Source organism: Neodiprion fabricii, chromosome 6, assembly GCF_021155785.1.
Source record: "Neodiprion fabricii isolate iyNeoFabr1 chromosome 6, iyNeoFabr1.1, whole genome shotgun sequence".
NCBI classification, from domain to species: Eukaryota; Metazoa; Arthropoda; class Insecta; order Hymenoptera; family Diprionidae; genus Neodiprion; species Neodiprion fabricii.
Window position 1 is genome coordinate 28,998,505 of NC_060244.1, and position 17,566 is coordinate 29,016,070.

Consider the following 17,566-nt stretch of genomic DNA (forward strand, 5'->3'; position numbering starts at 1 on the left):
CGAATTTAAAAAAGATTTTCTCAGCTGATAGAAGAATTGCAGGTTTCGCTGCGGCCAAGAATGCGAGAATCGTAAATTATGATGTAGAAAAAAACGCTAAAAGATGTCGAGAAAGAGAAGAGATGTGGAGCAAAAAAATAAATAAATAAATAAATTCGCAGCCGGTATCAATTATCATCCTCTACGATCGGAGAGTCTTTTTTTCTATCCGTTACAATCTCTTTTCATCCGCTGTACGCGTATCAAGTCTTGCATCGTGTGCGTATAACGAGTTCTGACGATGCAAAAAGGATACAATTAGAGCAGAGTGGAGAGTGCGGAGTGCGGCAGGGAGGAAGGGAGGAAATCACGAGGGCGGCTCGGCAACGAAATTGCTAAATTGATTATCCATCCGGGCGAATGTTTAGACGAAACAGATGCGCACGGTATCTACGGGCAGACGAAGGTCATGGTCGGGCAACTAACCTATCCTAACTTAACGACCGACGTCTGCCTACGCACAGAATCCCGACGACGAGACACGGCCAAATTTCCGAGGTTATCCGTCCCTCGAAACCACGCAGGGAGATGGACGCGTGGGCGAGAGGAAGAGAGAGAGAGAGAGAGAGGGAGAGAGGGAGAGAGAGGGAGGAACAATGGAGTGTGTCAGGAGCGAGGATACAAAAATCGCGAGAGGTATAGTCTGAAAAAAATATATGCCGAGTAGAAAGAGAAAGAGAGGAAAAACTCCCCATTGAACGAGCAAATGTTGTTTTCAATTTTCCTTTCTTTATTTCTTTTTTTTTTTACTCATACAGTTGTTAGTCTAAGAGCGATTCTATCAAATTCTCGACTAATTCGGTTTCGCGTAATTTTATGATATTCTTTGTAGATTTCAGACGTAATTTATAGATCAAGAAGAAAGAAATTAAGGTGGAAACAGACGTAGAAAAAAAAAAAAATTTGCAATACGTGGGAGAAAAGTTGTGCCGAAAATTTTGGGGGTACGATTCGAAATTTGTAAATTTAATAAGAAATCGCAGACGGCGATGAGGATAAGTAGGTCGGTGGCAGACGATGGGTTTGTGTATTTTATAAACACGGGCTCGTTGGATAACGTTTTTAAAAATTCCGAGAGAGCCGGCTCTCTGCAGCGATATTGCGAAATCGTTCGTCAAACTCGCGACTGATAAATAAAAAGAGAAATCTCGATCTCGATCGCGAGAGTCGATATTTAAATACGGCGACTCAATATATATATATATATATATATATATATATATATACTGAAACTTTTTTCCCGAGTTTGCAGACGTGTTTCAATCATTTGAACAAACTGTACATCGTGTTGTATATTTTTATCGAAGAAATGAATACTTTGACGAATTGATGATGATTTTTAAACGCAAGTTTTCAATTTACACGCTAGATACACAGTTTAGTAAACTTCGTATTTCACGTTGTCGGTGATACTTTTATAATATTTTACTACCGTCCCTGCGGCGATTAAATTATTTATTTAAATTTTGACAACGAAGATAAAAATGGAATATGTATCAGTGTCACTTTTTACACCTCCCTAAATTATTATACGTTAAATGCAGCGATGAAATTGTATTCTACAGGCCCGTCGTATCTCCGTATCGTCTGAGCGAAGAGTTAATTATTCAAATTTAAATTAACTTTGCCTCGATCAGCTACGAGAGAGTCATGCAGGCGGGTGTTTAACGCTGTAATTCCAACAGCGAATCACAAGCAGGTCACGTTTTCTGATCGCGAGACAGATATATGTCACGGACGGATGGATTCATCGATCAATACCGAACCGATACTTTCGTGAGAGATTAGTCGACCTAATCGGCTGACTGGCATCGTCATCGTCATCGTCATCAACATCATCGGCATCATTATCCTCCTCCTGCTTCGGCTTCTCCACACGGGGATAAAAAACCGTCGCGATTTTTCGTCCCAAGGAAAATAATTCAACGCGTCAGAACCACGGATTACAACAAATTGGCGAGGAATTAAAACCGTTACGCAAATCGCAAATAGTCATAAGACTCTGCCGTTATTTAAAATAATCAAATATTCTGTGGGGAAAAAAATTCCTGCCTTTTCGTTTCTTCGATTCGCTTTAACGCCACGTGGAGAATTGGCGGTAAAATTTCTACAGGATATAATCGGACGGTGCAGAAGCCAAAAAATTTTTCGCAATTCGGATCTCAGATTTACCGCTGCACATGCTGTTGAGGAAATTTTGGCACAAGCCAAATGTCAGTGTCGATCTTTCGAATGCTCGACGCTTAGCGCCGCCTCTCTCCTCTCCTCTTCCATCTTCTGCTCACTTCTCGAATATATGATCTGGGTCAGGATCCGCTGCTGCTGCTGCTGCTTTTGCGGTGTTTTCAAATTTCACGCAAGGTATACACACCTTGAATTTTCGTCAGCGGATTACCGAAACGACGATAAACGGATCACCATAATTTTGAATAAATAAATCCGTTACGCGCGATGCGACGTCGCTGCTTCTTCGATGACCCCGTTATATTCTGCGTCGTTATTTTACGTAACCTGCCCGGCTAGAAACTTGACAATTCGGAGGAAGAAGCCGCGAACAAACACCTGAACAGGAGTTTAGGAAATTTCTTATATTAAGGGGGGATTACACGTTTTAATAATTTTTTAAAAATATAAAAATGGAATTATTCTTTTCATAATTCAAGTATATAAAAGAACAATATTTGAACGTTATTTTATAAAATTGTCATTCAAAGATTTTGAACAAAGGTTTCGGAAAAACAAGTATCCTCTATTTAGACAGCTTTCTCTGAAACTAAAATAAAACCAAATATTTTCTGTTACTAGGTGAGTATAGCTGTAGTGATTGAACGAAAGATTCTTGTTTTCTCACAATTTATTTTACAAGGCAATACTTGGTCTAGATTTTACCGAAAATTGTACTTTTTTGCATACGACTCTGCCAAAAAGTCAAGTTAAAATTTTTTTAACAATCCTTTGTTCAATCACTGTAGCTATATTCACCTACTAACAGGAAATATTTGGTTTCTTGATTTCGGATGAAGTTATCGTGAGTTATCCTGGGCACCGCAAGTATTTTTTATTACATTAAAAAAAAAAGAAATTAGCGAAAATATCTTGTTTTTTTTTGCGCTTCCCAACCCGTAAGAAAATATATGGTTTGAAAAACGTGTTTTAAAACGCTTCCGATTTCTCGAAAAACAATTGCGGTCTGATTTCACGAGCGTGTATTGAAAACGCATTCATTCGCGTCTGAAACAATAAATAACAATAGTTCGCAGTTCACTGGCAGCAGATGTCAAGGGGTGTGTTTCACCGAAGCGATCGAGGTGTCGATATCATTCGCGATCATTTCGTCATCTCCGAAATCACTTTGTAATCATATGATGAAATTCCGCATTAATAATCGTCGAGTTAATCATCGGCAGTCATGAGAAATCTTTTAGGGTTATAGGAATCTCTTAGTAATCTTCAGAAATAACTATAAATCACGTAATCAAAGTAAGATATTTATTTCTCAAGTATCTCCCGTTGGAAGATTGATAATTAAGGGATAAGGGATAATTGGGATTCGTAATTTTGCAAAAAATCGAGCATTAATACACACGAGGCCGTAGAAAAAAATTAAATCTTTTCGTTTAAGCCTAAAGTTTTACGGGATGGAACGATAATTTTGGCTCTCTAACGTAATAGTAACAATTAGGAATAGCTGCAGCAATGACGCAATGATTTCCGCAGATTTCTCCGACAATTCGGCCTTTACTACGGACATATCCTTCGGGAAAACGACAAAATTTACGTGGTAAACCGTCGTTGAAACTCCGTTTAAAGAAAAAAAGCGAAACTCTTCTATAGCAAATGAGACGCCTGACGCAGTCCTTAGAAATTCGCGCGCCTTTTAAGGAGAGAAGCGTCAGATCGACGCGTCTTTGTCGTCTTTGGTGCGGAATGGACGTTGTTTAGCGTCCTTGCATCAGCCCTGACCGACACTTAACCGGTGTTCTCCGGATCTTTGATTATCACGAGGAATAAAACGCCGATTTGCGGATTTTAGGTAACTATTTTCGACTTGCATTTTGTCCTCCCGGTGACGGGCTATAAAAAATTAGAGTATTTAAAATTGCTAGGGTCAAGAGTTATAATTAGAAAGTGTAATCGATTGTGCGAGGTTGGAGGTGGAGACCACAACTGGCCCTGATTGCAAGACGGAATAACGCGTATAATTTAACGCGAAGCGATAAATCCGAGAGCAAAGCCTTGGTTTCGCCTTCTCAATCCTTGGAGTATTTGGCTAAATTTAAGGGTCCTCGAAATTGAGAATATTCATTTCCACGCATTGCAGCGACGTTAATTTTGAAAATCGAGGCCAAGCATCTGTTTCTCGCCGCGAAGTCTTTTCACCGACTTGCGTCGTTTTTTCCTCCCTCTCTTACACGCGTTGTTCACATTTTATTCCACCAATTTTATCCATCGCATCCAACGCTCCACTTTGTCCGATTATTTTGGTTATCGAGGTCAGTGTGCATCGGAGGCTGCAACGCAACGAAGGCAACGGCATCGTAAGAATTAATTCGCATTCTCTGACAGATGGATCGCGATCGTATGTTTGACCACGTGTCGCTTGTACAGTCAAGGCGAGACGTGTAAAAATTAAAGAGTCTAGAAACGGACGCGAACCAGTCAAGTTCTGACAAGTTTAATCGGAAAACGACAATTCCTCGGCAAACAAAGAAACTGAGAACCGTGAATTTCGAACGAAATAGTCGACGGGTTGCATTATCGGCCACCTTTCGCATAGTTTGTTTAATTAATTTCAATCAATAACAGCTCATAGGGTTTTCAGAACAAATTCTGCACAAGTCACCTGACACGGATGTGGGGAATTGTCAATAATGAACAAATCTTGAAATGAGCATTATTTACATATAAAATTGTAATCAGATCGATTTTTCGATAAATTTGGTAAATAATCCATATTACATGCAAGAAAGAAACGCGGAGAGCTACGATTTATCGAAATTGGGCATATTTCCTTCGAAAAAAGGCAGTACAATGGTTTTGGTTTCAAGTTGTTGAGCTTATTGTTAGCCGAGCTGTTTCCGTTCAAATAATAATAATAATAACAATAATAATTCGTTTGGTTTTTAGCTTTCAGATTACTCCCTATTGACGGGACGTTATTTTGACCTGACTGAACTTTGTCAACGTGATTGTCAGCTAGAGTTGTTCGGTATTCGTTTCGTAATTCTTTCCTTTATACATTTTTTCGACATGGATCGTAAACTTGATTATTTCAGCTTCCGGCTCAATTCAGGAATCAATTCGCTCACCCTCTCAAAGAAATTCAATACCGCTTCTCTTTTCCGCATTTAAGAATAAAAAATTGTTTCTTCAAAGAGAGGGAGAGAGAGAGAGAGAGAGAAACGAAGGGACAAACAACTGGTTCTTCTCTCTTCCGGTTGGGAACTTTTGCATTTTTGCCGGAAATCGTAAAACGCCACGATACGACGCTCCGGAACATCGAGTGCAAAATACGGCATATATACCCTGTGTGTACATATAGTTCTGAATCATCGTCCGAATGCAGCGCACGTGTGGTGCAGTTTGTTCGCGAAGGACGTTTGCAGCGCGACACCTCGATGCCTATAGCTGTCCTACTGATCCAGATAAGATACGTAGGCGAGGAGAAGGAGGAGGGGGGGGGGGGGGGGGAGGAGGAGGAGGAAGAGGAAGGTGATCGTACGGCACTGGAGTGTATTTTTTTTGCGCTTTATTCCATCATAGAACGGAAAGAAACAAGCTGCAATGCTCGACGATGATAATTGCGGGATTATAACAAGGGAGAGAAAATCAGCGATGAGTGTCGATGTCAGAGTCGTTTGCTTAATTTTGTAAAGTCAAATGTCGACAAATTTGAAATATTTCAATCCGGAACTCTGAATGAATCAAAATTCTTTTCTCATATTCTGAGCCCAGTTTTCACGATTGCTTTTTCGTATTATCTTTTATAATGTACTGCATTAGGCAACGATTTTTCCTCAGCGAGTGTTGCAGTATAATCGATTATTTTTCCTCACAATCGGTTTTTGGTTTTTTTTCACTTTCACGAACGACGCGATACGATATCAATTTACGTGATTAGAGTATAAATTATCATCATTGTATTACTCACTGAGTATCTATTTCATATAATAAATAAAAAATAAATGGATATTTTCAACTGAAACTGAAAAATATTTTGAATGAAACCATAAATCACGAATAAACTTTTCCGCTATTAAGACTACTTACAAAATTTTCAATCATGTCGCGTTCGATTATTTTTTTGGAATCGATCAATCGATACATAGATTATTATCAGCTTGTTGTTATTGGGCATCGCTAGAATGCACTATACAGAGTGATTTCATCAAAAGTCCGTGACCGTGTCGTACCAAACGTATATACCTATACGTATTTTTCTTATTCTCTTTTTTTTGCGACTGCTAATTGTCGTTGATAAGTGATCGCGTATGAATAGTGCAAAAGAATTTCAATACGGAGGCAATTTTAGAAAATGTACAAGTCTGGAGTCAGTAACGTCAACGTAACGAAACAGATGAATTTCAGACAATTCTAAGATTGCGAAGTAACGATTTTTCTAAACATTCACCGATAAAGTGAACGTTACTAACTCGAACCTCTTTAATACGCGAGGTGAACAAATGTAAAGAAAAATGAAATTCAAACGAAAATCAAAGGATTGGGGAAAAGAAACGAATCGATCGCAGGTATCACTTGGAATGCGCAAAACGTACAAAAACACAGACCAAGGAATTGATCGTCACGTCAAATGAATATTCAACTCCGCAGGTTGCGCTAATTCCTGCAATCATTCCAAAAGCGTAAAACCCGTCGTATTTTCACACTTGGTCGAAAGTCGATCGCTCAGGAGACACTTGCGGTCTATATTTGGCAAAGGGATCGAGTAGATGAAATGCAATTGGTTACAGCCTAGATCGAGATACGGACGAGTATGGCTCGTTTTCGCTGCTTCAATTCTTCTCGTCTCTCTTCATACACGCGTACATTTATTATACACCTGCGCATAATCACTTCCAGTGACACAGAAGCGAGCCGTAAAAGTCGCGAGAACTTACATAAATACCTGTGTCTGACTTATACGGTTATACCTCCTCTCTACCTTAAGCGCGAATTGCGCGAGATTCGCCTCGGTATGCACCATACGCGTGCATATTGTAACACGCGTCGTTGCTTGTGAATTTTTACTTACGTCACGCGATTCGAAAATAATCGTTACGTCTCATCAATTTCTCTATCGTTTCCCAAAGTAACTCGAAAAAGAGTGATAAAAAAAAAAAGGAAAAAAAATTAAAGAAACCCTCTTATTTTCAGCAAGTTCTCGTTATTTCATCATCATTATCGCGCCTGATGATTATTTAGATAAGACATGAATTCGCGCAGCGATACGTTACATGTACGATATACGTGTAATTATTTGGCACAGGAGTGAGTTAATTCGAACTGTAAGGATTTTCATCGCGAATTGCATTATCTTGCGTGTTTAGATGCGGTATGTGCTTTGTAGGTATATACGTATGTATACGCCATTCTGCACGAGGGACAATGACACTTACAATGTCAGTTGAAGAAACAAACACGTGTTCTTGCAGACGACGCGTAAGAATGCAGATCGAATACAACTACTTCATCCGTGTTTGCAGCCAGCTGCTGTATGTGTGGTAGATAATGCACGCGTACTTTTTGAAACGTTTGCAGCGACGAAAAGCGAAAGTTTGGTATAGATGCCGCGGAAGATGCTTGCCAATTTCGTAAAAATAAGTCGGAAAATCAACACCTGCCTGCCTGCCTGTCCGCCAATTCTTTTAACTTGCTAAGCGGCGTTATTGTAACACGTGGAAGTAAACATATTACCGAGTGCGATGATGATGACGATGATTATATTTTCCTTGGTGTGTCGCAATTAGACAGCTTTTCATGTAGAGCTCGTTTTTATATTAAGCGTCAGATTTGTGACTAGAAATAAATTTCGTCTTGCGTAATCGTTAATTTTATTTGCTTAATTTTTTTTTTTTTTCTCTCAAATTGGAGCCTGCGATCGCACAGACGATAGAAATGTCGAGGAATGAACGAGTGAAATCGCGTAATCGACGAATAAAAGTAACAGAATTTCGTTGAATTTACGCAGTCGTACTTTTTCCTCTCATTTCTTCCGTCACTATAAAATATACGTTCTTGGTAATTGAAGTTTCAAATCATAACCGATAAAAAAAACAAAAAAAAAAATACGATGATTCCGGGCGAGAAATGAAAATGAGTTTCGCAGTCGCGGTAAGAAAATTTTATAGTCACATGACGTGTCGCTATTATTTTTGGACACAGTCATGTCTATTACTTTTTCTTTACGTCTGTTGCGACAATGCGACGTGTTCGTGTGGTAAAATTAATCGATATTACAGAGGCCTCAATGATTTGACTGACAAAATGTAGCAAGGTAAAGAAACACGATTATCAATCCTGCAATTAAAACTTCGAAAACAAACGGTATTAACATAGAATAATTATTTGTAGCAAATTTTCTTATAATCATAGAAGATTTATTTATAAACGTCATTGTATCGCATCGGTACCTGTACAATATTTCACTGGGTAATTTAGTTTCTGCCAAAATTCAGAAACTGCGCGCAGTGGAGCGGAGAAGAAGAGAACGGCGATTATAATTGGCACGGGCAATGGGAAGGCTGGATAAGAAACACGCCGCAGGGAATAGAATGCGATCTGCACAGAAGCATGCCGGTGCAGCAGGGAATTAAAGATACGTCGTCGCGAATCGGACTTTGTTATATTTTCGCAAGGTCGCGTCAGGGGACAAGAGCGAAGGTAACGCACTCTCGTTTAGCGATTGCCTACGTCTATAGTCTACCTCCTCCTCCTCCTCCTCCTCCTCCTCCTCCTCCTCCTCCTCATCCTCCTCCTCCTCCGCCTCCTCCTCGTCTCTCTCCGTCCCTTTCTCTCTTCGTACCGTGAGGTTACCAGCGGTTGTAAAAATAAATTCCGCCTGCACGATACCGCCGCAAAAGAAACGGCGAAGAGGAGGAGAGATTATTTTGCGAGAACGAACGGTGTACGATGTCATCGGCCGCGAACTTTCGAGAAAAGTTTTTCTTTCTACCAGCGGTGCAAGATACCGGTTCAAAGAACACGGCGAATAAGAGGAAAAGATCTCTAGAGGCTGGCTGAACAGATTAGGTTGAAAAACTTGGCGCGAAAACAAAGAGAGTAAATTACAAACAAAACAAAATAAAGAGAGAAAGAGAGAGAGAGAGAGGGGGGGAGAAAAAAGAAAGAAATACTAAAAAATTCGCATTATTATACCCGTACTGCACATGCACAGCATATTTCTCCGCTCACCCGAGTTAGAAAACTAGTTTGTTATTTTTACAATTTCTAATAGAATATATATGCGCGATAGAGAAACAATTACTTGACATTGCGGTGTAACAAGGTGAGATGTTAAAGAAGCAGCATAGATTTTTCACCCAAAGACTCTGATGACGTAGACGCAGATGCAGATCGTCTACAGCATCTGAACTCAAAGTGTGCTTACACTGTTTACAGATAATTTTCTATCTGCCGGCGGCGTCACGTTTTTCTTTCTTTTATTTTTCAAATTTTTTATAATATTTTTTTACTTTACTTTTCTTCTCATTTGGTTACGTGTGCAGGTCGGTTTTACACAGTCTGTTGCAAAAGAAAATATCAAATATTTGCACTCGTTTACATACACGCATACGTGATGTTAGCTGTAAGTCGTCACTTGCGCGAATAGAAGCAGAGCGGGGCACAAAGGAAATTTCTTTTATTACCGTGTGTGAAATTTTTATTCCCAAGAAGACGTGCGTGTAATTCGACTGCAAGGAACGAACATTGTTTCGTCATATTTTAACATGACGCACGATTGCACGGCGAGTGCAGCATCACCGTAATCATTGAATCGCATGTGAAACGCGTTTGAACAATGATTTCGTAATGTATACGATATAAGCAACGATTTCGCGCCGTCGAAAGTTTGGATCTTGAGGAGAGAATTAGAAAAAAACAGATCATTCATTTTACCCATCCGCAAAAAAAGTCAAATTTTCGAATAAACAACCGCGTGAACGCTCAGCTCGTCCTCGTTTTTAAAACTAGAATAGGTGAATAAGTGTAGAAAATTGAAAACATCGAAATTCGACATACAGAAAGATCAAATTAGATTCCATATTATCGAGAAGAATACCGATCTTAATTTTTTACCCATCCATACACCGACTTTCTGCATGTTTTAATTCTATGAATTAAATTTTTCCTACCTCTCAAAAACTCACTGGGCTGAAGTTATTAAGAAAATTTGATCTTGTTCCTGCTTTATTAACAGTTTCCTAAATGTCAGATCGTCCTAAAATTGCAAAAATAACGAGTTTTTCTAATGTCGCATTGTTACTAATGTAACGTGACAAACTTGACCCTGATAGAAACTCGACATTGTACCCCTTCTACCTCTACATCTTCCTATAATTTTACCCCCACGACGCTTTACGAATTGAAATGCTCCTCAGCCTTTGAAATTTTTTTTCACCGCACCCCAACGGCGGGTTTTCAGACTCGAACAAGGCTGCCGTAGGTTCGCCACCCTCTGAGGCGTCGGCGCCCCTGGAAAAGGCCCAGACAGGGTGAAAGGCCGATGAACGCTGTTGTAACCTGTTGGACGGTTGTTCAACCTGAAGGGTCGGTGCAAGTGTGACCTTTTCGTTCCCTTTCTTCTCCTTTCTCTGACACGGCTCGTCGCGCGTCGCGTCGTCGCGAATCAAATTGGGAGGGAAATTGTACCGCAGGTTTCTTTCAAGCTGTGTAATTTCTTTCTCCTTTTGTTTTTCTTCAAACTCCTTCCAACATTTTCACAGATTTTCCAAATCATTGATTTTCTTTTTTTTCGCACGCAGAGAATGTAACAAAGAATATTATCGGATCTGAAGAAACTGTTTTTTTATTTCGTGAGTTAAAACTTTCGCTCCATTGTTATTTGAATCGAATTTGATGGGAAATAAATGATAATTCACTAGCGATTACCTGCAGCCCTACCGAAATCTATTCGTTCGACGATTTAATGTTTAATTAAAAAAGTTTGCATTGTTTTGTCCACGTTCAGGTGAAGTGAACGAGCGAGGTGAATTTGGTGGCGGAGTGTTTTTTGAACCGAATTACGTTCGACACGTTATCTATAACACAAGATAACCGGATCGTTTGATGGATAGATAATTCGCGTTGGAAACAATACAGCGATAGAGGTTGCTTATATGGAGAGGAGTCGGACCGCAAGATATTCATCACCTATTCTTTGTTTACAATCTGTTAAGCGGTGGGTGTTATTTAAATCGATAAGGATCGAATCAACCAGCCAATGACTTTCCACCTCAACGTGACATCTAAATATATTGTGCACGAAATCCAGACACTGCAGGCTCTGTGTTTGAGGCTATTATCTCGCTTGCAAAAGAGCGAGAGTGAAAGAGAGAGAGAGAGAGAGAGAGAATCGCGATATCGGTAGAGGTGGGTATGTAGGCATGCGAATTACTGAACTCGAAAAACAAGAGGTGAGAAGCAAAATTCCAACACCTTTTTTGTCTTTTTCAGTGTCTCACGATGTGATTAATCTACGTATTTGAAAACGAAAATTTTTGAGATTTATCCTAATGTCTTAAGAACAAGGTTTACGATGAGACTATTTACAAAAGAATTTTATAAAAGAAAGTGTTTGTACTTTTCTGCCTCAGGTTCTCTTGATTTTAGTAATTAATTAGCCGCTTGAAATAGTCGATCAAGGAAAAGAAATAAACTTATGTAACGACTGCAAGAAAGAAAGGTCGATAGGTTGATAAAAATACGTAAAAAGTTGGGTGATTAATAGAAACACAGGATCCAACCAAACAGTAAGAAGTTCAAGCCAATGTTCAACGAAGAAGTAAGAGAATCGAGCCTCTAGGATATTGACATTTCTTCTTTAAGTTGTGTCAAGACTTCTTATTCATTTTTTTCTACAAAAATAATTTACGAGGAAGTCAGAATTTTCATCAGTGGTTTTTCAAGTGACAGTGTTTTAAATTGGTTGAGTCAGGCATCGTCGCTTTGGAGCCAAAGTCAGTTAGTTACAGTTAAGAGTGTATAATTTCACTAAAGAGCGATCGGCTGTTTATCGGTACCTTCTAAAAACGATTAGTTTTTCAAGTGAAATATTAAACAGTTGTTAAATATCATCAGCCAACTTCTTCACAAATACAAGAGTGAAATTGACAAATAGAAACAAACAACTTTGCCCAAAAAAATTCAACAGAATATCGAATCTGAGTACGCGGCTAAGTTCAAGCGTAGCCTTTGTCAGCCGCGATCGCTATTCTTGAGAAGGAAATGGACCTAAACGAACCGAATCGAACGTCGCTCTCGGTACAAGTATCGAGCCAAAGAAAACATCGGCTGAAAACCTAGAAGAAATATTGTTGAGGAAAGAAAGCTGTCGCTTACCTCCTGGGTAAGTTCAGCAGCACCGACGGGACTGGCGGGATTATTGTCGACGCTGGGAGGTTCAGGGACGGCGGTAATCCTGGCGGGATCATTAGAGGTAGATAGGACGCTGGGTCCGGCGACCGCGACGTCTCTTCTGGTTTCCTCGACGTTGAGAAGATAGGCGTGAATGTCGTTTTGCTGGGAGTTTATCCTGTTGTAGCGACCGAGGGAGTTCAAGTCTTCGAATAGGTCTCTCTCGTAGTTGAGCAGCACCGAGTCCAGGTTCTTTGGGTGTACGAACATGGGGCGATGGACGATCGTCTGGGCATCGGTGTGCCATCCCGAGCCGTTGTGAAGGTCCAGAGAGCCGACGCCGATCGTCTGAATGTCCAAGCCTAGGTACGAGTTGGGATCGACTCGGAGGAGCGAGAGGAGGAGAGCGAGCTGGAGCAGCTCCTCTCGGTAAAATTTTTTCAAACACAGCATTTTGTTCCAGTCTGTATAGCACCTCGGGGAGTCTTTCGCCTTTTAAAACAGAGTCCGACGAGGAGAATGAAAAAAGGATTTCCAGTCCTCGCTCAGAGCAGTCGCACAGGCTGTGTTCCGTTGTTAAGTACGAAGCGAGGGACAAGGCGGCACATCGTCACCACTCACGGTATTAAGAATAATGTATTATCACACTCACAATGGCAAATAATAATCGACGGTTTATAACGGGAGGCACGACCTCCTGGTTCGACTGTCAGATCGGAAATAAAGCCGGAGAGGAGCAGCTCCCAGCAGCTAGTCATAGGTCAGTTACTCGGTATCTGTGCCCAAAAATAACCTCAAAACACGGGGTACGTCAAAGTAGGAATTAGAGCTCGCCCGCATTCGACGTCCGCGGTTAGCGTAATTTCCAATCAATTGAAACAGCGTAAGTCGGCGAAAAGAGAACTCGAGCGAAAGAAATAAGGAAATAAAGAAAGAAAGAAAATCAAAAATACAAAGAAGACGAAAGTGAAGGTAGTCACAACACACCGTTGATGACAGCTATTCAAACCGACAGCCTTTTCTTCCCAGTTTAAAAGGACATAAACAAAGGAACGTCGTCGCGTATTTTCCCGCTAAGTCCTGAAACTCGGGCGAAAACAGGACCGTTTATCACTCGAGGCCGGCGAAACGGAGCAAGGTGAGTAAATATTCGACCGATAACTGACAGTTCGTTCGTCGGTTCGCCTGGTCTGGCTGGCAGCAGCGGAGCCGGCCGCGCGACGAGCCGTGTGTTTTAAAGATTGCAAAGTTGAGGCTTGCGTCGACCGCACAGTTGTACGTTTCACTAAACCATCTCGTGCCGCGATTTGTCACTGGCCCGTTGTTTAATACCTCTATGCCGTTGTTACGCTCGGGTATAAATTGCAAAGGGACGTCGAGACACCCCTTTAAAAGGCCCTCCTCGCTCCTCTCGTCACTGGCGTCGATTTCCTTTTATTTTACAGAGAAACGAACCGTCGCGCACACCTATGCTCGCGGAGGTATCGCTGACGATATGTGACTCAGCAGACGGAGTTACGGCAACGCTGTATGTGCGCGCGGCCAGGGACGTGCCAACCGGGGATATCCCCCTCTCCGAATATACGATGCTCCGCGCCGCTAGGCGGACGCCGAGGCGCCAAATCGACCGATCGAGTCGTTCGCTCGGAGTTTTTTACTTTTCATATCGATTGAACCGGCCGATCGGGGATTACGCGTCGTTACCGCTTTTCGTTTGTTATTCGATATTTTCACTTCTGTCTGTACGTCTTACCGATCAAATCGCTGTTTCGTTGTCCGACGAGCTTTGCGACGACCTTCGTCATCACAGCATCATTATCAGGGAAAACGTCAAGTCACGAGATGCGGGCGGTATGCGATGACATGTGGTATTCTACCAATTATCCTCAGAGCGTGTATGCCCATTAATATTTCCAAAGCTGTGTACAAGTTAACAATTGTCCTCGATTAAAATTTATCGTTGTTTGTTTCGACGGACCGATATTTCTCGACGTTTATATTATAGATACGTCCGTGTGTCGAGTGTGTGAAGTCTGATTTCAGGCCCAATCTCGTACAGATAAACTGTTGATATGGCTCGATTATTGCGTCCTATGTATCCCCTCTAGTGAGTTGTTACAGGAATTTCGGAAGCAACGATATCCACGGTACTTTGAGATCTTTCGGAGTTTCAGATATTCGATGGGGTCTCTTCGCCTATTTGTACGTCTATGGGGGAAGGTCGTGCAGCGTGGCCAGAAATGCAGGAGCTTTAAACGTGGCGGCGCGAAGAGAGGAAAAACGACGCGGATTTTCTTGCAGCGCGAATGTAACGTAGGCGAGAATGAAGAAGGAATAAAAATTATCAACCCTATCGCGTGATCGTGTATAGTTGTTGCACTTAACGATGCTCAATAAGAGCTGGTCGGTCCTAGGGATTTTAGCATAATACGATACGCGCCGCTCGTCTCCGTCCAACCATCGAGCAGCAATTTCAAATAATTAGAGAGCGAGCTGTTTGCCGTCATCGCGAACTTTGCCCGCGATCATGTGTTGCAACCAGCGTTGCCAATTTTACAAACGAAACCGTGAATTACGCAGGTACGCGAATTTATATCGCGAGCGTGGTGCCAAGTATTGCAATTGATTCGCGTCTCTTACCTTAAGCGACGTCATTCTTCCGCTCCGTGGTGCTGCTGCAGGTGATTTGTCGACTCGAGGGACGGATTGTATACTAACGAATTCTTCCAATTCTCTCACGATGTCAGCCATGGCAGATCGGGCGGTGATAAAGTAATAACCGGCGGCGAAATGTTGTTCGAAACACTCCGCTGTAGATCGCTTTCCCTACGTACGTATGTCGTGTGTATTTTAACCACAAACGCAACTGCGCGTATCGCACTTCCACTTCACTCTGTCACGTTTTCACAGTACTTTTTCACCGATATTCTAATTTTCAAACGTCTTTCTAATCGTTGTTTGTTTATCGATGGAATTTCTCAGGGTGTTTCGTCTGATAAAATATAAAATATGAACAGTGAATGGCAGCCGCATACGTCTCCCTTCTCCCACCAAGCCTAACCATCGCGTTACTGACGTCATCCACTGATTTCACTCAGTTTGAATCAGTCCCGCGTTCCCGCGCGTATTTCGAACGCGTGTTTTAACCGCCCGGCTGCGCACTGACTTGACTCTTCGTTTTCTGCGCATATCCTTAACCAATTCTCCGTCCTTGACGAAATCCAATTGGCTGAATAAACAACCGGAGTATCAAACCTAGGATAAGATATTGATCGCGAATATAACCGTTCGCTCCGTTGAATAATCGTTGAATTTCTTTTCCTCGTTTATCTGAGTCTTCGTACTTCGCTACTTATCTACTCGTTGTAATGAATTCGGATACCATTCGGTAATTCATTTTTGCATTTCTTTCTTCTCTTCATTTTATTTACACGAATTGGAACGTACACAACAGTTTAGACACCAATTTTGTTCAACTTCACTTTTCTCTTGAGCGAAATCTCACACGTTGCTTTCCAACAGTTTTAAATAGCCAACTTTAAAGCGTCTGGTTGAGTACGATTCTGTTCGAGTTAGAAATAACGCTCGTAAAACAATCAGAAAAAGCATAATTTCAGCCTTTGTTTTGCCACAAATCTTGTGCTTGTGTGAAAACGCCTGATTACAAACAACCCAACGTACCGTAATGAAAGCTCGGCTAGCAGGCAGTCGGCGCTCGAGCTTCAAACAGATTTTTGATTCCTCTAATGTTGCGGATGATTTTCGATAAACTATAGAAAATTTAATGGAATCGGAAAACAAATATAGAGGACTGAATTTCAAACGTTTTCCAATGGGTAAAGATTGCTTGATATTAATTTATGACTGTTTATTTAATCACGCAAGCACTCGTTAACGTGTTGTTTGGTTGTAACTTGATCTCTGTCAGGATTAAATTGTAACAACAGCACTGGTGAATTAGAAGGCAAGAATATTCCGATTGTATGCAAAGATTTGTGACCTCCGGATCACCGGATCCCGAACGAAAGCTTCTCGTTATTTACATAGAGCCGTCGTAAGACTTTTGATTGAGCTTAATTAACCACAGTGAATGATGAATTATTGCAATTTATTGACAGAGTGATATAACTATTTTTTACCGAATTCGAGTGTACGAACGGAGGGTGATTCAATAATAAGAAGCATTTATATTTTAAACATATAATATATACATATATATATATATATATATATGTATATTATATTTATTTGTATGTCTTATTGTGTATACGTCGTTTAATTTGTTACAACAAAATATCTATGACAACAGTATACAGTAGAGTACAGTAATATACAATTTACACGTATAGGGTACAATGTGTCGCGTTTCTTGTCACGGTGCGAAAATTGAGTGCGGCACACTGTTCACTTCATTTTGTTTATACAGTTGCGATGACAACGTTTTAACTGTTTTGTTTTCACGTGATTGATAAACAATTTAATCTTTGATCTCTTCATCATCAGGCTCTGCAGTCTTCACTTTGTGTAATAATTTTTTGCATCGCCGTCAGCGTGTAACGTCTTTGTACATAGGTATATATAATCACGTGCGTGTAAGTATATATACATAGGTGTAATGATCATAAGTATGTATATTGCGAAAAATTTCAGATTACAAAAATCGTGCGTGCAGTAGTTTCCCTTTTTTTTCAAACATGAACTCTTTTATTTATCAAATTTACAGAAATACGAACAAAATGTTCCGACAAAAATGTCCCCGAATATATCTTGTGTGTAATAACAGTGCTCGGATAAAGTTTTTATAGTAAAACGCAGGCGCGTATGAACTAGAAAATAAAAATTAAAAAATTTCTAATCATTACCATAATATGTCGTACAAGAGAAGATTGTTTTGTGAAAAAATATGCTATTTACATCGCATTTCCAACGTCGTTAACCCATCCTATACAGCAGA

The 17,566-nt window shown here is 40.6% G+C and overlaps 1 protein-coding gene across 5 annotated transcripts in view; it reads right to left on the reverse strand.

The window, feature by feature from the left end:
* The window catches only part of LOC124185279 (segmentation protein cap'n'collar), a 119,530-nt gene extending 103,908 nt beyond the window's left edge, over nt 1-15,622 (reverse strand). For 2 of the 5 annotated variants that reach the window (XM_046575866.1, XM_046575865.1), the window contains exon 1: nt 12,598-14,117. In XM_046575866.1, the coding sequence (XP_046431822.1) occupies nt 12,598-13,065 (468 nt within the window). In that variant the 5' untranslated portion in view covers nt 13,066-14,117. Of the gene's footprint in view, nt 1-12,597; nt 14,118-15,252 lie in introns of those variants that run through there. The other 3 variants (XM_046575867.1, XM_046575864.1, XM_046575868.1) reach the window with 2 other exon arrangements.
* Nucleotides 15,623-17,566: the final 1,944 nt, after the last annotated feature.